The sequence below is a fragment of the Anas acuta genome, chromosome 1 (assembly GCF_963932015.1).
Source record: "Anas acuta chromosome 1, bAnaAcu1.1, whole genome shotgun sequence".
In the NCBI taxonomy this organism is placed as follows: domain Eukaryota; kingdom Metazoa; phylum Chordata; class Aves; order Anseriformes; family Anatidae; genus Anas; species Anas acuta.
Genome location: NC_088979.1, coordinates 203,888,757 through 203,914,678, shown reverse-complemented (window position 1 = coordinate 203,914,678; position 25,922 = coordinate 203,888,757). Strand labels below are relative to the sequence as shown.

Below are 25,922 nucleotides of genomic sequence, written 5' to 3'. Positions count from 1 at the left end.
CTGGAGGCTCCCCCTCCACCTGTTTGGGGCAAAAACAGAGGTTTTTGTCACCGGGCAGGGGCCCTGCACTGGCCTTGCTGTGGGCACGGCCTCTGCTCCTCTGGATCAAGCGCCAGCTTAAATGGGGAGAAATCGGCTTTTTTGCAGCAGCAAGGTGGTGGGATTAGGTCGGATTTGCATAGAAATGGTGCGTGCAGATGTGGGAACGCATTAGCGGCCTGTCGGAGCACGTGGGCTGGGAGTTCAACTCTGGTTTAATTTTCCCTGCTCTTTATTGCATTAGCGTGGCCGGGAATTGCAGATCCGTGCTGGCACTGCACGCAAGTGCTGGTGCCGTGGGTGCTGCTGGTGCTTTGGGTGCTGCCCAAGGACTGGGAAATGATGCCCTGGATCCGGAGCCAGGCACTCAGCCCTGCACATTCCTGTGCCCCCAGCTTGTGCCGAGCAGCAGCAGGAGCTGCCTCGAGCTGGATCCTGCACAGATGAACCCCAGGAGCGCGCCCATCCCTGGGCAGGGCGCACGGTTGGGCGATGGGGGCACCCCAGGGTGCTCCCTGCCCCGATGCTGATGACGCACCTGAAGGCGCAGCCACGCTCTCATAGCAGAGGCCAAATTCCATCACTGGGATGCACCCGGGCTGGCTGCGTGCTCGGGATCCCAACCACGGCTCCTGGTGTGTGGGGAGCTCGCAGTGGGGCTTGGCAGGAGCTGGGCACCCCGGGGACCAGCACCCTCGCCAGGAGCCCACGGTGCAGCATCCGAGGTTGCAGTGCTGACAGCACCACCAGGGCTGGGCAGGGGCAGATTTGGAGGCTTGGGGATTTGGGGACGGGGGCTCCGTGGCCCTGATGCTGCGCCCACGCTGACCCCTGTCTGTCCCCACAGGTGAACGTGACGGTGGACTACATCCGACCCGCCAGCAGCGCCACCGAGACCGTGCCAGCCTTCTCGGAGCGCACGTGTGCCACCGTCTCCATCGGGGGAATGTAAGTGTGGCCCCGAGCCCCGCGCTGTGCTCTGCCTCCTGTGGGATTGGGAAAAGGGAGGCTCATCCGTGCTGCCCTGCCCCGGCACCGCATCGCCCCGTGCGCCCCAGCGGGGTGGTTTGGGGTCGTGAGGTGCAGGACCCCCCCCACGAGCTGCCCGCCTCCAGAAGCATCTCGGCAGTGGGTTTGCTTGGAGGAGCCGTCACTGCGCTCCCTGCACTCTGTCCTGTCCCAGAGGCAAAGGACATTGCCACCCCCACAGCCCGGTGCAGCAGTTTGGGGGCTGCCCCACACGTACCCACAGCCCCGAGCAGCTCTGTGACCACAGGGAGCCCCCGCTCTCAGCTGGAAGCAGCCCCCCTCATCGCCAGCCCATCCTCCACACCCCCCTGGCACCATTTCGTGCCCCAAGCCCCTTTGGTGGCTTCCCTGCCCTGTGGGCACAGGGGGGGGGGCCGTGCTCCTCCTGCCCCTCCTCGCTGCGGGGCGGTTTTGGGGCGGTTCACGCGGGAGCCGTGCGGGGATGATTTGTCATAGGCCGTTTCCTTTCCTCTTTTTTTTTTTTTTTTTTTTTTTTCCTGTAGCAGCTATTTTGGAAAGCTACCAAAGTGCTGCAGCTCTGCTCTTTTTTTTTCCACGTTAATCCGAGGCCGCGCTGTGCGCGGGGGAAGCGGAGCCGTGCCCACGGGAGCTGCGCCCCGATGAAGGCACCCCCGATGGTGACCTTCAGCTGTGCACATCTCCCGGGGGGGGACGAATTCCTCTCCGGGGCTGCCAGGACAGATCCTGAGTCCCTGCACCCCCCCCAGCCAGGCAGCCCCATCCCCTCTGTGCCTCCGTTTGGTGCTGGGGGTTTTGGGTGCTCCCCGTGCCCCCATCCCTGCGCACCGGGGTGGGAAGCAGGTTGGGGGCGACCCCAATCCCTGGGTTGTGCCCGGTTCTGGGTGCTCGGATCCATCCCCCCTGATGGCTTCATTTCTCCAGGAGAGGAGGCTGCTGGGGGGCAGTAGCATTTGCTGGGGGGGGTCAGCGACCAGGGGGCAGCCCCTGGGTGCTGGGGCTGATCCTGCCTCTCCCCGGGCTCTGCCCCGGGTGCTGGTGGCTGCGTGGGTTTAACAGAGCGGGGTCTGTGCCTCCGGCCCGCGCCGTGCCGCGGATGGAGAGGGGAAGAAAGCCCGGCTTGTGCGCCTGGCAGCCGGGCTGGGCTCAGCCTGCTTGGCAGTCGGAGCACGCCGCCGGTGGGGCACGGCCGCGCTCGGGATGGGAAGCGGGGAGGGTTCCTGGTGGCTGCCTCGCTTCTGGGGGCTTCTGGCGGCTCCCTCGGTTCTGTGCTGTTCGTGCAGGCGGCCCCATGGCAGTGGATGAGAGGGGATGGGGTGGGCGCAGGGTCATCACCCTGCCCCGAGCATCTCCTCTCCGTGGGGTCGGCTCTGCTCAGGGCAGCAGGGTGACGCTGCTCCGGGCAGCCTTGGAGGGGTCCGGAGTGCAGCCAGCCCCTGCTGCCAGCCCCAAACTGGGCCACGCGTCCCCATGCCCTGGAGCACGATCCCACAGCATCCCACAGCACCCCGTGACATCCCACAGCACCCCGTGACATCCCACAGCACCCCGTGACATCCCACAGCATCCCACAGCACCCCACAGCATCCCACAGCATCCCACAGCACCCCACGAGTATCCTGCGCCACCCTGCCACATCCCACGGCATCCCGTGACACTAAGCAGCATCCTGCCGCATCCCCCAGCATCCCGTGACATTCCTGCAGCATCCCACAGCATCCCATGACACTCAGCTCTGTTCTGCCACATCCCACAGCATCCCACGGCATCCCGTGGCATTTTGCAGCATCCCACCACATCCCACCGCATCCCACCGCATCCCACAGCATCCCACCACATCCCACAGCATCCCACAGCATCCCACTGCATCCCACAGCATCCCGTGACATTCAGAACTGAATCTGGATGTCCCAGGGCCGGGATGCTGCATCCCAGGGTGCAGGTGTTGCGCTCAGGGGCTGGCTGCACTCGCTGCTCTCGCGGCGCTCGCTCCGTTTGCTGCAGGCAGCTGGGGCGGGGGGCGCAGCCCAGAGCCCGCAGGAGGGGCTTCGGCGGGTGGAAAGAGCCTTTGAGCCAACTTGGGCTGGATTTTCTGGGGAAAACTTGCAAAATGAGTTCCGTGCTGCCGGGGAGTGCGGGGGGGGGGTGGCTCGCAAACGGCCCCTCTCCCCTCCGCCCTGCTCCGAGTGGCAAAAACTGCATTTCACGGCCTAATGAGATTTTTTCCACAGCAAACAGCTTTTCATCTGTGCTCCCATATTCCCGTTCTTTAATCTGGGCTTAGCGCGGGGGGAAGCATCTTCCCTCTGCACCCCGGCTCCCGCTCCTCTCCAGAGGCTGCTGTTGGAGGTGGGGGTTGTGCTGGGCCCCCCCCTGGGGAGCAGGGCTGCGGCACGGCACCGCGCTCGCAGCTGGGGGGGGTCTTCTGCAGGCTGGATCTCTGCGCCCCCCTTTTCTGGCTGCTTCTGGGCTGAGCCCTCCTGGGTGGGCTGCCCTGAGCCCCCAGGGGGTGGGTGGTGGTGGTGGGGGGGGTCTGGCTGCGGTAGCGGCGTGCGCCCACGGCATCGCAGCCATCCCCGCGCGCACGGCACCGCTGCAGCGCACCCGTGGTGGTGCAACCACTGCAGGGCACCCACTGCATTGCAGGCTCCGGAGTGCACCCACGGGGCTGCGCCCATCGCCGTGCACCCACGGGGCTGCGCCCATCGCCGTGCACCCCCTGCATGGCACCCTCATGGTGCCACCAGTGCGGAGCCCCCCCGTTGTGCCGCGCCCATCGTGGTGCGCCCACGGCGCTGCACCCGCTGCAGCACCCAGCGGGGTGCCCGCACTGTGCCATTTCCGTGCCATTACCCATTGAGGGGGTGCTGTGCCAAGGGTGCCCGTGCTAGGCAGGGGTGTCCGGGGGGGGCGTTCACCCCGAATCCCCAGCAGCAGCTGCCAGCACCCCGCTCTCCGTTGCGCAGCCACGTGCGCAGCGCGGTCGGTACCTGCGTGGGCCGCGGTGCCAGGGTAAAGCTGGGCTCGCGCCCAAGCTCCGTGTAGGTTTTTGCAGCCGCTGGAAAGGGCCCAGATTTCGCTGCTGCCTCGCAAGCTGCTCCCTCCTACGGGGAGGAGGTGGCTGCTGCGGTCTTGTCCCCGGGAGCCGCGAGGATGCCGGTGCCGGGCTGAGGGCTGGCAGAGCTCCTGGAGCTGGGTGGGGAGCTGTGGGGGGGGGCCACGAGCGCGGGGACTTGGAGCGAAGCCACTCGTGCCATTGAGCTGAGCAACCCTGGGGCACTGTCCCCGAGTCCCCCCCGGCCTCACGGTGCCCTCTGGGTGTTTTGTGCTCATCCTGGGGAGGAAAGCTCTCACCGGGAAGGTCGGTCCTGCAGGGCGGGTGGGGGCGATGTCCCCGTCCCCACACGTGCCACAGCTCCCTGGGGACGCTGCTCACCCTCACACCTGGGTTTAGGAAGGATGTGAGGATGTTCTGGATCCCCATAACCAGAGCGTTGGCCAAGTGCTTTGGGGTTGGCCAAATGCCACGGGGGGATGTGGGAGCCCTGGGGTCGCAGCGGGATCGGGGCCAGGCACCCGTTGGCTTCGCGGTGCTGGTGGCTGCTGGTGCCAAATCCTCCTCCTCGGATCATTGATTCTGGCCTAAAATCCTACAGGGGAAACCCAAAGTGGGTGTGGGATCAACCCCAGGCTGGTGCCAACGGGTGGTCCCAAAGGTGGGCAGGGCGCCTGGGACCCCACGGCTCTCCTGGTTTGATCAGAAATCTTCAGGGGTACATGGCACATAAAAACCTCATCCTCACTTAATTTGGCTGAAGTTTCCCAACAAATTCCCCCTGGCGTTGCCCTGAGATGCTCCTGGTCTCCCTGTGAGGAGGATGAGGAGAGGACGAAGGCGCAGCTCTGGGCCTGGATAACCCACCCCAAAAGGAGGATTTGTTTCCCGTTAAGCAGGCTGTGATGTATTAACGCGGCTCCGGTTGCAGAGGTGGTTTAACATTAGGTTTTTAATGATCCCTCCATTAATCCTGCTGTTCTGGGACTTAATGCTCGCTGCCCTCTGACCGGTGGAAATGATGAAAACTTTGATTTCGGGCACGTTGGATGCTTCTGGAGCCCGGCACCGGGAGCTCGACCTGCAGCTCGTCCTCTGAGTGCAGGGGATTAAAGGCTGGGGACGGGGCAGGGCTGGTTGGGAGTGGGATGCGCAGGACCCCGTTGGGGTTTGGGGAGCAAAGGCAGGGTCTGGGGGTTGCCCCGACCTCGTGCTTGCTCCCAGGGGGTTTCAGCTCAGCTGGCTGCGGGCTCAGCCCCCCGGGATGGGTTGCAAGCTTGGCATCATGCAAAGGAGTCCATCAGCTCGCGGTGGGTTTGCATTTCTGGGGGAAAAGGTGACAGCAGCCATTGGTGGCCCCTTTGGGGGTCCCCAGGCCAGCATTTGCTCCAGGTGCCTCCGTCCCGTGCTGCGGAGCCTGCTGGGGACCCCAAAACAGCCCGGCCACGCTCCCCACGCAGCCCCAGCCCTTAGCACTGCTCCTTTAGGACCCGGCGGCGCGGTGGGAGCGAACGCCGGCAATTGTGCTTGTCTTCTAAAGAGCCATAACCAGGCTATTGCTGAATAAATGAAGCCATCAAGCAGAGGTGGCAACAAGATTACAACACTTCCCGAGTGCTGGGGGCAGAATAAAATTGTCCGTTTAGTGAGCAGACGGAGCGCTCGCGCTAGCACGCTCGTTTCCTGATGCTTTCCGTGCCGGGTTTTAATCTCCCTCGCTCCCCTCTGCCCAGACCTTCCCCCGCTCCCTGCTCCCTTCCCAAAATTGGGCTGGGGGTGCCAGGAGCTGCCCGGGGCTGGGTGTCCGCTCTGGGGGCTGCAAACGGGGGCTCACGGGACCCCCAGCCCGGATCCAGGTGGGCTCTGCAGATGGGACCCCCAGCCCCGGGGTGGGGACAGGGGACAAGGAGCAGTGTCCCGGGGGGTTGTGACCTGTCCTGCCCAGCTCTGGTGGCAGTTTCCACTGGGGGTTTGTCCCCAAAGTGGTGGGGTTGGGGACGTGCTGCTGCCATGTGCAGATGTGCTGCAGCCCCCTGGCCGGGCAGCCCCCCCCCCCAGCTCACCGGTGCCGTGCCGTGGGCACCTCCCCTGGTGCGCACCACCGGGGGGGGGGTCCCACATCCCTGGCTGTGCACCCAGCAGCGTGCGGGGCTGTGGGGCTGTGGGGACCCACCTGCACCTGTACCCTGCATGGGGAGGATGAGGATGGGGGCAGCACGGTCCCCTCCTGTCCCTGCCATCCCCTCGGGGCCGGATGGAAAGAGCCCGGCCGGTGCGCGGGTGCTGCCGGGCTCCACGGCTGGTGGTGCCCGTGCCTCTCGTGCCTTGCAGCCTCACGGGGTGGTGCAGCACAAACTCTTGCACGTGAGCTTCTCCCCTCGCACACTCGTGTCCTGGCCTTGCCGTGGGGCCACCCGCTCGTCCCCGCGCCCTGCCTGGGGCTCCAGCTGCCAGCGGCCCCGCGCGCCTCTCGCTGCCGCTCGCTCTGTGCTGCGACAGGCGTCAGCTGCCGCCCACCTCCCGCATCTCCTTGGCTGCAGATGGCTGGCGTGCTGCAAAAGCTGCCCCGATCGGAGCTCGCCTGGGGGGACTCCCTCCGGCAGCAGCCTCGTGGCTGCCGGAGGCGGCCGCAGGTCTGCGCGCGAGCGCAGCGCTCCCTGGCACGGTGCCGGTGGCCCCGAGCTCACCCGCGGCACGTGCCGGTGGTGCGGGGCCGGGCAGGGTGCTGGGCACCGGTTCCTGTCGGCTCCCTGCCCGCAGGCTGGGTGTAGCCACCCAAAGGTGCCCGAGGGCAGAGCCCTGGGAGGTTTCCTGCTGGAGGAGCGGAGCAGGGGGTTTCTGGGGGTCGGGGCCGCTTGGCACCAGCCTGTGACTGAGCACCGGCACTGCCAACCCCGGGTTCCTCGGTCCTGGTACCCTAAAATGTGTCTCCATGGTCCCACATGATTCCCATCCCATCACCACCCCAAAGCCCCAAATCCCCCAAGGGCCAGGGGTGCTGGGGCAGAGCCGGGTCGGTGCCACCAGCCCTGCGCTCACCTCCCCCCGGCACAGCCTGGCGTTCTCTCAAAATAGCTCTAGGTGCTTATTCCTGGTTGCTTGGCATTTCGAGAGCTACCTTTGCAGCTGCCTCCTGCTGCAGCTTATTTCCTCGTTTACGAATGCTTAGCTTTTTTTCCCCCTGCTCCGAGGCGAGACCTATTTTCGGCTGCCGGTGATGGCTCAGCCCAGCCCCCTCCCCAAGGGGCAGGGGGGTGCTCCCGGGACGCGCAGCCCCGACGAGGCCCCCCCCGTGCACACGCACACTCATCCATACGTTATTTTAAAGTGGTGAATTAGCAGTCCATGCCCTGCATGTGTAATCGGAGGAGAATTACAGATGCACTCAGCGAAGGAGAATTTATGAATTTGTTTAAAGCGGCAGAAGGTAACGGCAGCCAATTTACCGCGGCGCGCGGTGCCGATTGGCAGGCAGCCCTCAAATCCATCCCGTGCCGACCTCTCCTCTCCTCTCCTCTCCTCCCCGCCGAGGGGATGGTGGGGGAAAGCCATCGGGAGGGAGAACCGCGGGGAGGCTCCTGCCTGGCAGCACTGATGGCTCTCCAAAAAGACGTGTGGCTGCGGTGGGGTTGGGGACAGCGGGCAGCCATGCAGTGAGATGTCCCTGCAGGGATGGGCAGTGACCCTCGCTGGTGGTGGAGGTGTTTGGCCATCTCCAGGCAGTGTCCTCAGGACAAAAAACTGTCACATGCGTGGTCCCCTCTGGCCCTGGTCACTGTCAGACCCGTCCCCCTCATCATCTGGGCAAACGGGAGCAGAGTGCCCGCTCTCGCTGCGCTTTCGGGTGCTGCTGCGCCCAGGGCGCACGCCTGGTGCACGGGTTTTTGGGGTGCTCACGGGGGTGTGTGCTGGGCTGCTGCATGCTCATGCACGCTCCCAAACAGCAGGAGAACCCATTAGTCGTTACACATTACTGCAAGCACCTTCCCTTGGCCAACAGCCTAAAATTCGGGGGGGGTCTTCTCATCCTTTCCCTGGTTGTGGTGCCACGCACGGGGTCCCCGTGCCGGTGCTGAGCCCCCCCTTCTCTCTTCTGCCTTACAGCAACATCGCCGAAGCGCTGGTGAGCAAGGGCCTGGCCACCGTCATCCGCTACCGGCAAGACGACGACCAAAGATCCTCGCACTACGACGAGCTCTTGGCCGCAGAGGCTCGGTGAGTGCCGCCGGAGCTCGGCCGCGCCGGGTGGCGGTGCCGCGGGCACGGCTGGCTCCCTTCCCGGCTCCTCTTCCCCCTTCGTGGCTCTCGGGGCGCCCTCCCTGCCCTTCAGCAGCCCTCACCCCGCACTCAGCCCTGGCTCTGCAAGCCCCCAGCCCCGTGGAGCCGAAGCCCCCCCCGTGGCAGCCCCCTCCATCGCAGCCCGTGCGGTGCTGGCGCGGCAGCCGGGCTCGGCGCTGGCGGAGGGCCAGGCGCGCTGTGAGTCAGTGGGAGCCGGCGCAGCGCATGTGGAATCTCCGTGCTAATGCTGCAACCCCCAGGAGGCAGATTAAAGAAGATAACATTTTAAAAAAATGCCCCGGGGGGGGGTTGTTGGAGCCTCATGGCTCTGTTGTGCCCGGATGTGTTGGGGCACGGGGTTCTGGGGGGCCCCGTGCGGTTCCACCGAGCACTGCCGCAGCCGCCCAGCCCCAGCCTGGCTGCGGGAGAAGTAATTGCATTTAAGCCCTGTGACGTCTGAGCAGATCCAGAGGACTTCAGACACATTCTGGCCTCCCGTAATTAGGTTGAGGTTATCGTGGTGAGAAAAATGCGTGTGGCTGCTCCCTGCGCCGTGTCCTCGACAGAGGCAGCAGAAGTGCTGATGCAGGCTGGGGCTCGCTGCCGGCTCTGCTCGAGCCCGCTGCGGGGAGCGGGGCGCTGCGTGTGCCAGGGCGCACGCCCAGATGTGTGTGTGTGCTCCAGATGTGTGTGTGTCATCCAGATGTGTGTTTATAATCCAGATGTGTGTGCGATCCAGATGTGTGTCATCCAGACGTGTGTTATCCAGACGCATCATCCTGATGTGCGTGTGTGTCGTCCAGATGTGTGTCATCCAGAGATGTCACCTTGGTGTTTGTGTGCTCCAGATGTGCATTTTGTCCAGATGTAGGGCATCCAGGTGTGCATGGTCCGGACACATCACCCAGATGTGTGTGTCATCCAGATGTGCACATATAATCCAGATGTGCACATCTAATCCAGATGTGCATGTCTAATCCCGACGTGTGCCATCCAGATGTGCACAATCCAGACGTGTGCCATCCAGGCGTGCCATCCAGCTGTGCGTGTGCCAGGCGTGCGCGCTCTGGGTGTTCACCATCTAGGTGTGCTCGATCCCAGCTTGCTTGATCCATGGTCCCGATGCACACACTCTGGGTTTGTGTGCTCCAGCTGTGCACCATCCAGGTGTGCATCACCCCGTTGTGCACCATCCAGCTGCGCATCATCCAGCTGTGCACCATCCAGCTGTGCACCATCCAGCTCTGCACCATCCAGCTGTGCACCACCCCGTTGTGCACCACCCCGTTGTGCACCACACCGTTGTGCACCATCCAGCTGTGCACCATCCAGCTGCAAATAGTCCAGGTTTACTCATCCCATCAGCGCTCAGTCCCGGTGTGCACAACCCAGGCGTGCCTTATCCAGCTGCGCTCCATCCTGCCCCACTTCATCCCGGTGCCACCCGCGTGGGGCTGTGTCCCTGAGCCACCCCCGGTCCTCCCCATGCCCCCGCAGCGCCTGGCCTGGCCCCGGCTGCTCTCCGGCAGGGTTTCAGCTCCTCCTCGGCAGCAGCTCCAGCCGCAGCTGCCGGTTCAGTGCCGCCAGCAGGGGCGAGCAGCGTTGAGGGGGCTGCGCAGTGGTTTTTGCCAGCCCGCCGTGCAAGACGGTGCCGGGCTCTGCCGCAAGCCTCCCCTCGCAAAGAGGGGGCTGCTACCAGGCCCTGGCTCGCCCTCCTGCAGCCCCCCCCCCGTGCAGTGCAGGCGGCTGTGATCCGTGGCCAGCAGCTTGCTTGTGGCCTAATTGCAGCACGATGGGGATGTGCCTTGCAGAGCGGATGTGCCTGGCATGAAAGATGCATCTCGGAGCGCTCCAGCACCGAGCACGCAGCCGTGCTCCGGGCTCCAAACCTGGCCCAGGAGGCACGGGGGGGGCTGGGGCCTCCGAGCAAGCGGGGTTTGGAGCAGGGATGAGCTTGGAGCAGGGCTGAGATTGGAGCAGGGCTGAGCTCAGAGCAGGGCTGAGCTCAGAGCAGGGTTAAGCTCGGAGCAGGGATGCGCTCGGAGCAGCTCGTGCTTCGGTGATGGTTGCTCGGGGCTTGTAAAAATCCTTCCAAGTTCTCGTCTTGTTAGCAAAGCCTGGAGTTGTGTCTGCCCAGGCTGAGCTGCTGGAGCCTGCTCTGCCCTTCTGGGGGTATTTGGGAAGGGGGTGATCGGTGTCTCACTCCCACCAGATTTTGGGGGTTCGTGGACATTGCTCTGCACCCCACAGCATCCCCTGGAAAAACCTACGGTCGCGGAAACTCTGCAAGCAGCTGCTGAATAAATGCTGTCCCCTCCTCCTGGAGCTCTCTGCTCCCCAAGGTGTGGTTTTCATCCATCCCTGCCCCAAATGCATGGGGGCTGCACGTCCCCTTCCCTGCCCCAAATGCCCTTGGGAGGGTCTCCTTGGGCCCTCAGGGTGCTGGTGGTGGTGGCCCTGGGGACACGGAGCTCAAGCAGGAGGGGACATCACGGCACAAGCCCCAAGGGGCTGCATCCCCGGTTGCCCTTGCTGGGCTTTACAGGGCTTGCTTGACTTTGTCCCTCTTCTAAAGCTGGGGAAGGAGCTGTTTCCCTATGAAAAAAAAGCTGGTTCTTCCCGAGCCACTTATCCCTGGGTGCAGTGCTGAGCGGGGAGGGGTGTCTCGAAGCAGGGAGGGGGAGAGAAGAAGAAATCCTTTTGCTGATTTATCAGGTTGCCTTCTTCCAGACAGCTCCTCGAGTCATACAGCTCAGCAAATTGATTGCTGTACAAAGCCTCAGCAGGGCCTTTGAGTTTTCTCCCCGTGTTATTTTTATTATCATCGCTGTCCACTCGGAGCGGATCCGTGCCTCTTGCCTGGGAGCAGCTATTAGGTCGCTGGCGGGCGGCTGCGCAACGAGGCGCTGCGACGCCCGCAGGCGGGGGCTTGCAGAGGGTTCCCTGCTCGAGTTATGGGAGGGAAGGGCACGGAGCAGCTTTATCCACAGAGATAAAACGTGGAAAAAAGTGCAGCCACCAGCCTGCCGGCCACGCTGGGACGTGCACGGTGCAGGAGTGCCGGAACCAAGGAAGCTCCAGCTTGGGGATGAGCCCGAATCACTGAAGGGGCTGCAAACTGGAGCTGTGGGCGCAGCGAGGGTTGGTTTCCAGCTGGATTCACCCTGCCTGCTGCCAACAGCCATCACCCCAAACCGAAAACATCCCCGGCCCCGAAATGCCAGGTTTGGGGCTCGTGTGCTGGCACCGGGCGGCACCGCGCCGTGCCGAAAGGCAAGGCGGCATCTCCGGGTGTGTTTTGTTCTGTGTGCACCTGGAAAATAAACGTGGCCTTTGCAGGCTGGAAAAGGACGGAGCTGTCAGGGGAAGGAGCCGTTTGCAGCTGTAATGAGTGCGCGCTGCCCTTCCACCTGCCGCCGCGCTGCCCCCCTGCCTGTGCCGCGCCGGCAGCCGCGTCTGGGGGCACCGCTGCCGCTCCTGCGCGCGGCGATAAGCCTGGCAGCAGAACCACGTCGGGGTCCCCTCGGGGCCCTGGGGCGGCTGCCCCTGCTGCCCCCCCGGCTGCGCAGTGGCCAAGCGGCTCTGGCTGCGTTTGGAGCTTGCCTTTGGCTCCTGAGGAGAGGGACCCAGGGGTGGTGATGGGTGGGAAACGCAGCACGAGGCGGCACGGTGCGCACGCAGCCGGACCCTGCACCCCCCCAACCACTCCGTGGTGCTCCCAGCTCTGCAGCCCGACCCCGACCCCCTCGCTGTGGTTTTGGGCACCTCTGCCTCGTGGGTGCTGCCGCGTTACCTCCTCCCCGCTGCAGTCACTGCTCCTGGATTCGCGAGGGATGCGCTTCCTCCGCGTCCGGAGCCACCAAGAGCCCTGCACCCCCGTTTCCCCATGTCCCACCTGTGGGATCCTGGCTTTTGGGGTTCAGGGATGGAAAACGTGGATGGGGATCTTGTGGGGAGTCCTGGGGACCAGCTCCAGGGCCCCGCTCATTTCCTAACCATCCACTGGTGCCATGAGCGGTGTCGCTTCATTCCGGCTGCTTCCCGAATGCATTTGGGTAAGGTGGAAGGAATGTGATGCCTTCAGAACTGGAGCATTTGCTGCATATTTTGCATTTTAAATGTTTTGTCTGATTAAATGCTGAAAAGAAACAGGTCTTAACTTTGGCTTGGGCTGGGGTGCTCTCCTTCCCATCCCTTCCCCGCTATGTGTGGGGAGCAAAGCCATGAAATTTGGTGACGGGGACACACGCTCCCCCTGACCGGGTGGGTGCTGGGCCCGCTGGATGCCACTAATTGGGATTAGAGGCTAACGAGCCAGCTGGCCACTCTGCAGGCACAGTGTCACCCCCTCTCCGTGCCAGGCGCTGATGGCACGTGCCACCTCTCTTTTTGCAGGGCCATCAAGAACGGCAAGGGGCTGCACAGCAAGAAGGAGGTGCCCATTCACCGAGTGGCCGACATCTCCGGGGTAAGGACCCTGCCCTCACAAATCACATTTCCCCTGGGGTTCCTCCTCTCTGTGGGGAGCTCTCACCCCCTGCCCCGTGCTGGGGTGGCTGTGGGCTGGGTCTGGCTCCGTGCAGGGCTGCAGGAGCATCCCCAGGGGCTCCGCTTCCAGCTGGAGGTGGCCCTGGTGTCCTGCGTTTGGTGCCCAACCCTCGGGATGGTTCCTGGTGTCCTTGGGGGGCAGGAGCTCTGCCTGGGGGACACCACCATGTCCCTGCTGCCTCTTCCACCAGCCCCCTCTTACCCTGAGTCTCTTGGGGCCCTGGCAGCATCCGTGGCTCTGCAGAAATTGTGATGGGTGAGCGCAGGGATGTCCCCTCTCCGAGCTGTGCCGGGTGCGCAAAGCCCCCGAGGTGCGCGGCGCGGGGTTGTTAGCGGCCCCGTAACTCAATCAGGGAGGCGAGCAAAACGGTTGGTTCCGGCCGGGAGGCGGAGGAGGGGAGGGCCCCTGCAAACAAAATTAGGGTAATACATCACCGCTTTTATGAAGATTTGTTAATCTTTTTTAATCTTTAATAGTTTTCTGTAAATTGATCCCGCTCCGAGTTAGGCGAGTGTCAGCAGTTGTGCGGCATGATGAATGCGGGCGCGCACTGAACTGACAGGGTGTGCTTTAGCACTGCCAAAATAATTTAATGGGAATTAGCGTCGCCGCTCCCCTCCCGCTGCCCGGGCTCGGGGGGGGCAGGGGGGGGCCCCCTCTCGCTCCGGCTGCAGGCAGGATGCTCAGGCAGCGCACGGGGATTTCGGGTTTTTTTTCAATGTAGGTCACCCGCGGCCCCGGCTCCCTCCTCGCACCGATGCGGGTGCCTGTGAGCGCGGGCGTTTGCTTTTCATCCTGTCCGTGCCACGTGGGGCTGAGCCCCCAGTGGGTGGCTGTGTTACGGTGAGCTGGGATGTCCGGGGGGGCTGCTGGGGGTCCCTCCACCTGGCCCCATCCCGATGCTGTGCGGAATGCAGCGGTGCAGCACCGGCACCGTGTCCCGCTCCGTGCCGCTGCACCAGGGGGCTCGGCCCCATCCCCGTCCCGTGGAGCTGCTGCATCCCGGCTCTGCTTTGCCCTGGCTCCCAGCACGAGGCTCACGGGACCTCATTTGGCCACAGGTTGCTGGATTTCACCCAGTTCCCCCAGCTCCAGCCCGTGCTCCTCCTGCTGGGAAATGCCCTTTCCCCATCGGGTTGTGGCCACCCTGGTGTCCCCTGTCCCCCATGTCCCAAACCAGGGGATGGGGGGGCTCCGAGCGCACCCCAGGGGCGCACCTGAAGCAGCCCCCCTCCAGATGAGCCCGCGGTGCTGCAGGCTGCACGGAAAGCAAAGGCAAAAGGCAAAAAGGAAAAAAAAAAAAAGCGAAGAGGGAAGCGCAGCAGCGCTGATAATGCCGCCTCGCCCACGCTCGCCTCTGCGGTGGCCTCCTTTGCAGTCCCGCTGCTGGGCGAGGTTTGCTGCTCTCCGGAGACCCCCGGGTGCTCCGGTCAGCAGGGGCTGTCCTGGTGTCTGTCTGTCCATCTGTCCTGCCCCAGGCTGGCGTTGCTGACTTGCTTCTTCAGCCAGGAGAAGTGGCGTTGGCCGGGCGCATCGGCGTTCCCATCGCTGGCACCCAAGCTCAGCGGGGTGCAGCCGCGTTCCCAAAAATCCCCCGAGCACCCCGCGAGCTGATCCCACGACTCCGACCTTGGCAGCCCCCTTGCTGCCACCCCAGCCACCTCCCCTGGTCCTGCCCGGGGACATTTCGGGGGCTCAGTGCGTGGGGATGCGCTCGGGCAGCCCCTCTCCCTCATCCTCCCTCTTCCTCATCCTCCCCTCGGTGCAGCGGCGAGAGGTCAGCTCTCCTTCCTCCCCCTTCCCGGCATCCAGCCAGGCTCACGGGCACCTCAAAGCAGCGCGGTTCTGCTCCGGAGCAGCTCGTTAAATAATTCAGCCCGTGCAAGACAAACCTGCACCAGCTCAACCTCTCCCCTTACACCGCGCGCGCTCCGGCACGGGCACGAGGGCGAGCGTGCGGCCGCCTGGAAGCCTCCCGTCCTTGGGCAGAGTCCTTGAATAATTTTGCATAATTGGCAGCGCTTCACATAAAAGTGGAGTTACGAGGATATTTTTCCTCGCTGTATTTATGCATAATTTTCCTTCGATTCCCAGCTAATTAAACGCTGGAAGCGTTAAAATAATAGTGGGGACGGGGATGGAGGGGGACGGGGGGGTGGCTCCTGCCCTGGGGGATGAGCGGGGCTGGGGTCCCTGCTCCGTGGGGAAGGGGCAAAAGGTGTGGGGTGAGGATGATGAGGGGGGATGAGGGACGGATCCTGCCCGGCTCTGGTGCCATCGCTGCCCTTCCCCATCCGAATTTGTGCCGAGCAGCCCAGTGTCCGCGGGTGGGGGGCTGCGAGGTTTTGGGGCTCGGAGCCCTGACCCCGTGCAGCTCCTGGGGTCTGCAGCCCAGGGGGGTCCCGGGGGGGTTGCAGGAGCAGGAGGGGGCATTGGCAGAGCCGAGCTGGCCCTGGCCGAGCTGGCACAATATGGTAGTTGGGAGAGGCGAGCGGGGAGGTGTGTGCTTGGAGCAAGCGCAGGAACAGAGCGCAGGGTGCAGGGGGAGGCTCCACGTGCAGGGAGAGGTTGGGATTTAGGAAGGAAGAGATTTAGGAAGGAAGGGATTTAGGAAGAAAGGGATTTAGGTGCCGAGACTAGACCATGGGGCTCAGAAAGCAATCTTGGCTCATTTAGGTGCCCTGGGGGGTGTTGCGGGTGCCCCCCGTCCCCTGGAAGCCGCTCCCCAGCTGCAGCGCCCGGCTCCAGCTGGCCCCAAAGCTCCCGCAGGGTGCCCCCGGCGGAGGATGCTCCGTGTCCGTGTCCGTTCCTCCCGCCTTCCTCCTGCAAAGGACGCGCGGCGTGTCCTTCAGCGCGCTGCCACCGGCTGGGCTGGGCGGCCGCGAGCTCTGCAGCAGCTGCTCCCGTCCCAAAGGCCACCAGCCGCGGCGTCACGCGCCCGCCGCTGCCACCGTGCCGGGCTGGATGTGTGTCCACAGATATGGGCGTCCCGTGGCAGTGCCCATCCTGCCTGGCAGCACCCAAGGTTTCCTTCCCAGGGGTGCTGTTGCTCTGGGTGCCCATGCCAGGAGGTTCGGACACATCCCCAATCTCCTTTTCCTGTCCCAGCCGTGGTGCGCACCCTGATGCCCTCGCAAACTCCCCCGTCAGATTCCCTGCTCCCATCCCACTGAGCGCATTTTTTGGCAGTGGTGCTGTTTGGAGGGGAACAGCAGAGGGGGAGCACTGTGGTGCAGGACGTGGTCTCGGTACCCCCAGCGTTTGGTGCTGCCTCCCCGTGTCCGTGGTGCAGGCGGGGGTCTCGGTTTGGTGCTGCAGCCCCGTGCCTGAACCCGGTCTCTCTCCTCCTGGTACCATGGGCAGCCCAAACCTCACCACATCCATTTTGGCAAGCAAGGAAGGATCAGGAGCAGCTTGGGGAAGCACAGCTGAGCTCCAAGCACCGCAGATCCCCCTGAATCAGTGGATCCCCAGGACCGACCGGCCTCTCCCCGCTGCCCTGGCACGCTGGGGACCGATCCGGTTACCTGGCACTCCGATGCCTCCGCTGCCGTGCGGTGACTGCCGCTCCAAACTTATTATTCCACATTAACCACCAGCGCCTGCACGCCTCTCCCCTTCTTGCGGAAGAGCTGCTTTGTGTTATGCAAAATCCTGCTGGATTTTTAAGGTCATCCTCCAGCACGTTCGAACACCGCCGCGCCCCACGGATGCCGGCGGCGGCAGGCGCGCGGTGCCGGCCCGCGGCATCCTCACCGCCGCGCTCTTCCTCACCGCCGCGCTCTTCCTCGCCGCCCCACCGCCCTCCCCGGGGCACGGGGGGCTTCCCCACCTGGCACCTGTGGGACGGAGCTGCCGGTGGGCTCCTTCACGCCGCTCGTTTTTTCCCTCGGCTAATCAAATCGTGACTGCATAGTGATTACCGCTAATTAGTAGCCTTCATTAGCGGCTCCCATTTTAGATTTGCATATGTTCGACCTAAGTGGTTAACATGGGGTAATGTGGTTTTCCTTTGCGTGCAGATTGCACTTACACGTGTTGCATTAACTTCTTGACTGCACATCTGCTGAGCGCCCTCCCCGGGCCCGTGCGGTGCCCGTGGCGCACGCGGCGCGGAGCCACCCGGCGTCGAGCACCACGGCCACACCACAGCGGGACCTGGGGGCATCTTTGCCCCCCCCTGCCCTGCCACAACCCCAGCAGCAGCCACCCCTTCTCCCACTGTAGCCCCACAGACCCACATCCCTTCCCTCCCCACGGCGCCGTGGTTCAGGCGTGGATGCTGCAGGTGCCGGCACAGCGCGGCCGTGCTCCTTTGGGTCCGGGTTCGGCGGAGGAGGCGCGGGGTTTGGGCTGTGGCAAGCTCCCTCCCTTCCCTCCGCAGCTCATTTTTCTAAATTAAGGCCGGAGTGAAATACAAAGCCACCTGGCTGTGTTTTATTTTAGGAGCTGCTTGGCTTTGACTTTTCCTCCCCGGGTGAATAAATCAGGAGCTCGCGGCACGGCGAGCGCCGTGCCTCCGAAACGCGCCGGTGGCGGCGATCTCGGCCGAGGCCACAGCTTCAAAGTTTGGGGGGGCTCCATGAGCACTGAGCCCAAATTGTGCCCGAGCTACTTAGCATGGATCCGGCCCTTTTGGGTGGACAGGACTGATGGGAGGGGGTCCTGCAGGGCGCTCCGTCAGGATGGGGCAGGATCCGGCCTCCTTCCCTTGCTGATTTTGGGGCCGTGGGTACCAGCGAGGGGAGGGCGCAATGTGCTGGAAGCAAACCGAGCTGTGCCCACTCCCCATATGGGGTTGGGGGGGGCTTAAAACGTTGTCCCCAGAGCACCGGTGCCGTGGGGGGGCTGTGGGAGCGGCGCGGCGCGCTGACCCCCCTTCTCTCCGCAGGACACCCAGAAGGCGAAGCAGTTCCTGCCCTTCCTGCAGCGCGCTGGCCGCTCCGAGGCCGTGGTGGAGTACGTCTTCAGCGGGTCCCGCCTGAAGCTCTTCATGCCCAAGGAGACCTGCCTCATCACCTTCCTGCTGGCAGGTGAGCCACCGCGCCGTGCCACACCGGGGACAGCTCCGGGGACACGCACGGAGCTCCCCAAAAGTGCCTCTGCCCCCTGCATCCCGTCCCCTGCTGCTGGGGCGCACGAGGGTTTAATTGAGCGGGGCAGCACTAATTGGAGCTGGCTGGATATTGGTGCTCCTGGGGTGCTTGTCCCTGCCCTCTCCCCGAGCTCAGATTTGGGGCTGGGAGGCTGGGATTTGGGAGGTTCCTGCACGTTTTGGCATTGCTGCTGCTCTCCCTCCTGCGTCCCCGGGGGTGGCACCTGGGCTGTGCCCACTGCTGGGGGACAGGGGTGGGGAAGCTGAGATGCTTCACCCCGGAGTTGTGGTGCACCAGGAGGGTGCACGTCGTTGTGTGCACGTGGTGATTGTTCTGGTAGGTCCTACAAAAACTGCAGAGCTCCCCCTCCAAAACGGTCCCGCTTGCAGTGCGCGGTGCCACCAGGGCTCAGCCTCCCTCGCCGGCACATCGCAGCCATCCTGCACCCCATGGCCATGCTCCAGGCAGCGACGTGTGGCTCCAGGAGGAGGTCAAGGAGGATGAGGAGGGTGAGGAAGGCCACGGGGCAGCTCGCGGAGCCCCGGCAGCCCGTGCCACGTGCTCGCGGTGCCTCCATGGGAGCCGATGTGGGGCGGCTTCGCTCTGGCTCCGGTTTCTATGGCAATAACCGCGTAGAAAGGATGACCCTGAACGCTGATCGTTCACAACTCGGTTATGAAAAATTCAATAAGCGTATAAATAGATCGTATACGGGGATAACAACGCCGCGGCTGCTGTAAGCAACGGCTCCTGCCGCTCCCACCCGAGGGGTCTTCCCCTGGGGACGGCGCTGGGACGGTCCCCGGCTGTCCCATTGCTCCCGGAGATGTGCGGGTGCTCGCTGAGCCTGGGCTCCCCCAGATCCACCCCTTCCCTTCTGCTGGGGCTTCTGAGAGCGGTTTTGGAGCAGGAGGGACCGTGGCAGGTCCGGGAGCAGCTCCCAGAGCCCCGCACACACGGGCACTGCCCCTGCCTGTGCCCCGGCTCCTTGTCCCCATCCCCTTGGGCCACCCCGCTGCAGGACGCGGCCACCCCAGCGGCCACTGCTGCGCCGCTGCCCTTGGGGGACCAAAAACCCCACGGCGATGCCATGGGATGTCACACAGCTCGGCGTGGTGCGGTGGCACACGATGGCACACGATGGCACACGGTGGCACACAATGGCACACGATGGCACACGATGGCACACGAATGTCACACGACGTGCCGTGATGTCCCACCATGCGCTCCCGGCGGTGGCACGTCCCCGCTGCCACCCGGAGGGGCGAAGGTCCCCAGCCCCACTATGCCAAGGGCGCAGGATCGGGGGCCCCCCCCGCGCTCCCGGCTGGCTCCTGCCGCGTGGGAAGCGCGTCCTAAACCTGTCCTTCTCCTTGCGCTGGTGCGTATAAATAGGCGCGCTGCCTTATTTATAATTAACCATTCTTAAAGTCAGCTGCAAAAGACAGGGAAATGAGACTCCCCCTTGCCTGCGACTGATACATTAAAATTTGAAGAAGCGATAAAACTCCCACGTGCTCGGGAGGAGGAATTTCGTTAGGTTTAAATATTTCTCTTGCGGCAGGCAGGCTGCCGGCGGGCTCGGCTGCGCTTCGCATGCGGGAATCCCGACGGCTGCCTCCGAGCGCTCCCTGCACACCAGGGGCCGGGGAGGGGGCCTGGGACCCTCGCTCCCGCTCCTTGCGTTGCCATTTCCTTGAAAATTTGTGATTCCCGGCCTTGATGCACATCCTTGCCTCTTCCTCCTCATGTTGGTGCTGCTGGATGCGTGCACGGGGCTGGCACACCCGAGCCATGAGCTCAGCTCCGCACCGCTGCGGCAATAAAACCCTTCCCTTGGCGAGGTCGGGGGGCTCCTGTGGGCCTGGGGGGCACGGCGGTGGGATTCTTGGGGTGCTCCCATCCCTTCCTATTGCCATCCCACATCTCTTTCCCGACCCCTCGCTGCAGGTCGGGGGCTCTGGCTTGGTTGGGTGGGTTTTAAATCAAATGGGAGCAGGCGGGGGGGGGGCTGCGCTCCGGCGGCCGGGCGATGGATGGATGGCTCCGGGGGGAGCGCGCTCGCTGCAAGTTATATTTAATCCCTGCTGCTGTGGAGACCGACGGGCTGTCGCCTTGCTGGGGGTGCCCGGGCTCCGAAAAGTTCCCAAAGTCGTGACCCTCCCCCAGCACAGGCGGCCCCGAGCCCCCGCAGGGTCCCCGGAGCCCTGGGGGTGCCGCTGAGCGCAGGGTGCGCCGCGCGCCTCCTGCCGCAGCTGAGTCACCCCGACCACCTCCCTCGCCACCTCCACATTGCCCTTCGGCAGACAGCTCAATTAGAGGGCTGGGAATAACGAGCTGTGGAGTGGGGGGGGGATGTCACCACCCTGCGAAGCAAGGGGCCGGGCTGGGAGTGAAGGTTTTGGGGTGTTCGGTGCCGTGTGGGCGCCGTGTCCCCGGGGGAGATGTGGGTGCGCACAGCAGCCTCTGCATCCACGCTGCATGGGATCACCCCAATTTGCCCAGGATCACCCCAATTTCCACAGCATCACCCCAATTTGCACAGGATCACCCCGTGCTGCCCATCGCAGAGCCTCAGCTGCGCCGGGCTCGTGGTGCTGCCGGGAACACTCACGGGTGCTCCCCGGTCCCCTCCTGATCCCCGCAGCACCAGGGATTTGCAGTTCTTCCTCCTCCCGGCACCTCTCCGGGGACACTTCCCCAGCTCCAGCTCTCTAATCAACCCGTAGACATTAATTACAGGCTAAAGAGGCAAGGTAGAGTGCCAATTAGCGTGGAAGACAACGCGCCACCTCTGCTGGGGAGGAGGGGGGCAGGGGTGACCCCGGTGAGGGTGGGAGGCTCCGCAGGACCCGGGGGTGGGAGGTGGGAACGGGAATTCCCCAGCACCCCTTGGCACGTGCCGGCACCCGATCACCACCACGCCTGCTGTGCTTTCCCTGTCCTTCCACGTATTAATTAGAGCTGCGTAATTAGGACTGCTTGGCAGCCTCCTCGCCCCGGCCCACCCCCGGCAGGAGCAGAGGGTCCCCTGTGGCCACCCCCGAATCCCAACCGGGCGCCCCCTCCTCGCTCCCGGCGCCGGGAAGTGAAACCTTCCCCCTGCGTAAGCCAAACTCGGTTATTGAAGCATCCCCGCCCCTAATGAGCCCCGTGCAGCCTGATCAATTAATTATTCAGCCGAGCAGCTAACGAAAGGCCAGGCGGCTGCGGGGGCTGGCGGCCTCCCAGGCCAGGGATTTCGGCACGGAGAGGGGGGGGATGCAGCGAGCTCGGGGCCGGAGCACGAGGCTGCAGGGGCCAAATTCGCTCCCAGCCGTGCCACGGGGAGGGCCCGGTGCCGGTGATCCTTCTGTGCACCGCCCGTGCTTTGACAATTTTGACAAATTTGGCAATTTGTTTTCTTTTCCTGGCTGCTGGCACGGCACAACCGGGGCACGGGTCCCAGCACCACAACCGGGGCGCAGGTCCCAGCACCACAACCGGGGCACTGGTCCCAGCACCACAACCGGGGCGCAGGTCCCAGCATCGCCCCCGGGGCTGCTGCATTGCCCCGTTGGCTAATTGCCAAAGTAATTACCTCGTAAAATAATGAGAGACGAGGGGCATGGGGCGGCAGCGAGCCAGGGTGGGCTTTCCCCGTGCACACACACTCCATTTTTTCCCCATTTCCTTCAGTTTTGGCAGGAGCCGCTGCAGGATTTCTCCTCTCAGCGCGGCGCTGCCGCAGCCGGAGCTGCCCCGGCCCCGCTGCCTGGGGGGCGTGGGTTTTGTCCCCAAAACGGGACAAATCCTCGCGATTCCTCAATTTTTAATTCCTTCATTTTTAATTTTTTTTTTAAAGTCAAATGCAAATGAGCATCGTGAAGCGAAGACAGGTCCCCTGTCAATGTGACTTTCGGGGATGTTCTCCAGGGAGCCTCACGCCGTCTTCCCAGCTAAAATACAGACGTCGGCGCGCTATAAATATGTGCAAATACAGAGGCACTAATTTAATCCCGCGCTCCGCTTCCCCAGCGAGACTCCGGAGCCTGACGCCGCCTTCGGGGTGCGGGGGCCCCGCGGCAGCGCCAGCGGGGAGGGATCCAGCAGAGGGGGGGGGGGGGCTCACCCCGAAGCTCCTGCGCCCCGGCACGGCGCTGTCAGCGCGCAGCAGGGCGCAGAGGGTCGGGGCCCTAAATCGTGCCGAGGCGACGGCGCGGCGCCGTGTTTACGAGGTGGGGTGGGGGTCACGGTGTTTATCTGTGCCGGGGGGGCTGAGTTGCAGCTGATACCCCCCCGGCACGGGTCTCGCCCCCCCCTCAGTGTGACATCTCCTGTTGGAGTGGCCGTAGCTCACCGGTGACGCCGCGGGATGTGGGGTCCCCGTCCGGGCGCTTCGGGGTCCTGGGGGCATCTGGATGCTGGGTGAGCACAGCCCGTCTGCAGCCCCACTGTGTCAGGGTGTGTTGGTGATTTTAGGGGAAAAAGGGCAAAAATGAGGTTTCTCCCTGAGCTGTAGGGCACGGCTGCAGCCTGCGGAGGTTGCGCACGCTCCAGACACACCATGGGTGGCACGGGACTGGGGACACCCCGGAGCCCTTCCTAGCTTCATGCCCCTTGATGCCTCCTGGCAGCTGATGCATTTTTACCCAATTTTTGGTTTTGCCTCATTTTTTTGTCTCATGTGGGGGTGCACAGCCTTGAATTGGAGCTGGGAGCTGAGCCCCGAAATGGTGACCCTAAATGCTGTGGCCCCGCAGCGTCAGGATGCGGTGACCCCAGGTGCTGCAGGTGTGTGGGGTAGGGATGTGGTGACCCCAAATGCTGTGGGCCCACGGTATCAGGATGCAGTGACCCCAAATGCTATGGCCCTGTAGTGTCCGGATGCAGTGTCCCCAAATGCTGCAGGTGTGTGGGGTGGGGATGTGGTGACCCCAAATTCTGCAGGTGAATGGGGTGAGGATGCAGTGACCCCAGATGTTGCAGGTGTGCAGGGTGGCACTGCAGAGACCCCAAATCCTGCAGGTGTATGGGCTGTATGGGATATATGGGCTGTATGGGATATATGGGCTGTATGACCTGATGGATTTATGGGATATATGGGCTGTACGAGCTGTATGGGATAAATCGGCTGTATGGGCTGGGCTGTACAGGCTGTATGGGATGTTTAGGGGCTGTTTGAGATATAGGGGCTGTACAGGCTGTATGGGATGTAGGGGTTGTACAGCCATTCTCCCATCCCCATCAGACGAGTGCCCCCAGCCCCTTTTTATCTCAGATCCTCTTATAACGGGGCCATCATCACCCCCTGCACCACTTTGCTCCTCACAACCCGGGCTCCAAGAAATGGGATCCCCCCAGCACCCTACAACCTGCCCCTGCACCCGGGCAGCGCGGGTTTATCTCTCCTGCCACCGTTCCTGGCGGCACCGTGCCACACCGGGGGTCCCCGGCCGTGCCCCCCACCCGGGCTGCGGATGGCGCGATTGGGGCTGCACCCGGCCGCCCCCCCCCCGCCTCCCCGCTGCCGTCTGTTTCCCTGTTCCCGACAGCCTCTATTTTGGTAGGGACTGGTGTTAAAAATAACGCCGCGCTCCCACACGGGCTGCGCGGCAGCAGCCAAGTTGCCATCACGACTCGAGGCCGCCGCGCGTGCCAGCGCCGTGGGCACCGCCGGCACCGGGACGCCGCGGCTCGGGCACGGCGCACGGGAAGGAAGGGGACGGCGGCGTCACCGGGCGTCCCCGGGGGGCCCCAGCTCTGCGCCCCCCCTGGAGCAGGGCACGTGCATCGTGTCAGGATCCAGCCCCAAACCTCGCGTCCTTTTCGTGCACCGAGGTCTTGGCGCGGGGCTTCAACATTCAGGTCTCGCTCCTGCGCTGCCCGCAATTACCGGGCGGCTCCGTTCCGGTGACTGATGCTCCCGCGCGGCTCCTGTCCTCCCTTCTGCTCGCCTTTTCTATTTCTCACAGCCCCTGTAAATCCTGCCGGAGATCAATCTCAGCCGTTCGTCAGTGGCAGAAGTGCTCCAGGCAGGAGCACGGGGCGCCGAGACCTCACGCCGCTGCCGCTGCCTCGCCGTGCCGGGGGGGGGGGAAGGCGACGGCACGGCGAAGGGAAGAGGGGGCGCACTGGGGAGGTGCCTGCCCCTCTGGTGCCCGTGCTGGTGCCGTCACCAAATTTTATTTTGCACCCGTGGGGCAGCTGTTGAGGGATGTGCCGGGTTAGTTTCCATGCGCCCCCAAAGCTCTGTCCGACACCGTTCCAACTTGATGCTCCATCACGTCTCTCCACGGTTTTGGGGGCGCACGGGGGCGTTTGCAGTGATGCTTGTCCCCAGCCCTTGCCCTCCTCCTGTCCCCACATGGATATGGGGACAGGGATGGGGTCGGAGCAGCCCCCAACCCCCTGCCCTGGCCGCCCCCATCATTGCCATGCCCCAGCCGTGGTTTGCTGCCCGGCGGCGCTGAGCAGAAGTGATTTGTAGCCGAGTTATTTCGGGACCCCGGGGGAAAGCAGCGGCAGCCGCACGCTGCAGTGTTTTAAACTGCATCCCTCATCTGCGCAGATTAATACATTACGGCTCCCCGGGAAGAGCATCAGAGCCGCGTCTTCAGGTTTATTTAGTTTTCTCAAGAGCTGTGCAACTTTGATGGCCGTGCTCACATCTCTGCCGGGTGTCCCCCTCCCCGTGCCGCGCGGCGGATGCGTCGCGCTGGGGTTGGGCGCGCTCATCGCATCCTTCCTAGGTGCCTTTTTTTTATTTTTTTCCCCCAAATCAGGCTTCGCTCGTGTGGTTTCAAGAGGCGTCAGGGGCTGTGAGCGTACCCAACGTGGCACCTGGTGCAGGGTGCAGGGCTCGTGCATGCAGCGCTCAGTGGGGCCCCCCCCGAGTCCGTGCCGGGCTGCAGCAGCGCCGCGCTCCTAATTGGTGTTTGGGGTTTAAGCACTTGGACACTTCCTCGGCTGCTGCTTCACATCACTTTCTGCACAAAAAGCATCTTTTCGCCTCTGTTGGAGGCTGCTAGCGCACAGCCACGGCTCCCTCCCCCCCCAGCCCCTGCTCGCTGCGCAGAGGAGGAGGAGGAGGAGGAGGAGGAGGAGGAGGAGGAAGGGCGCCAGAATCCTCCTGGCGAAGGCAGGAGCCCTGGCGAGCACCTCACACCGATCTCACGTGTGCCCCCAAATGGTGCACGGCGCACAAGGGGGGGGTGCACACTTGCTCACGTGCCTGCCCCCACACCCCCCCCCCCCCAAGCCCGGGGAGCCCCCTGGGGCCGGGCTCTGCCGGTGCTCAGCTCGCTGACGAAGCCGCTGGATCGCCCACTCTCCCCACCCCGAGTTCTGCTGCCTTTACAGAAATCCTCTGTTCCTACCCCATTTTTTGGGGGCAGGGGGTGCGGATGCTCCAGGGGCTGCTTCGGGGACCGGGATGGGGAGCGGGCAGGGCTGGGGGCTCCCCTCATCCTGGGGGGGCTTTTGGGGGGGCTGGCAGCTGGCTGCTGCGTGTCACCACTGCCAAACTCCTGCCAGACTGCCTGGAAATGTTTTGCTTCCCTTGGAGACAGCACGGAGGAGAGGGGGGGGAGGGAAAAAGAGGGGAAAAAAGGCTTTTTTGGCTGCCACCCTGCTCCAGCTCTGCAGTCGTGGGGATGGCGAGGGTGGGAGGCAACGGGGTGGGGATGGGATGGGGATGGGGATGGGATGGGATGGGGATGGGGATGGGATGGGGATGGAATGGGGCTGGGATGGGGATGAGGATGGGGATGAGGATGAGGATGAGGATGGGGTAGGAACGCACATATTTTCTCGGGGCAGATGCCCCCCCCCTGGCCCAGCAAACCCCAGGGAAGGCCGGGGAGAGCCAGGGACACCGGTGCCCTCCCCTGCAGCCCCCTCCTCGCCCATCGTGGCC

General features: G+C 64.0%; 1 protein-coding gene across 1 annotated transcript in view; it reads left to right on the top strand.

Moving 5' to 3' along the window:
• SND1 (staphylococcal nuclease and tudor domain containing 1) overlaps positions 1 to 25,922 on the top strand; it is a 100,039-nt gene that overhangs the window by 52,551 nt on the left and 21,566 nt on the right. Inside the window, 4 exon segments of the mRNA XM_068670200.1 lie at positions 887 to 987; positions 8,207 to 8,317; positions 12,776 to 12,848; positions 17,821 to 17,962. Of these exon segments, the coding sequence (XP_068526301.1) occupies positions 887 to 987; positions 8,207 to 8,317; positions 12,776 to 12,848; positions 17,821 to 17,962 (427 nt within the window).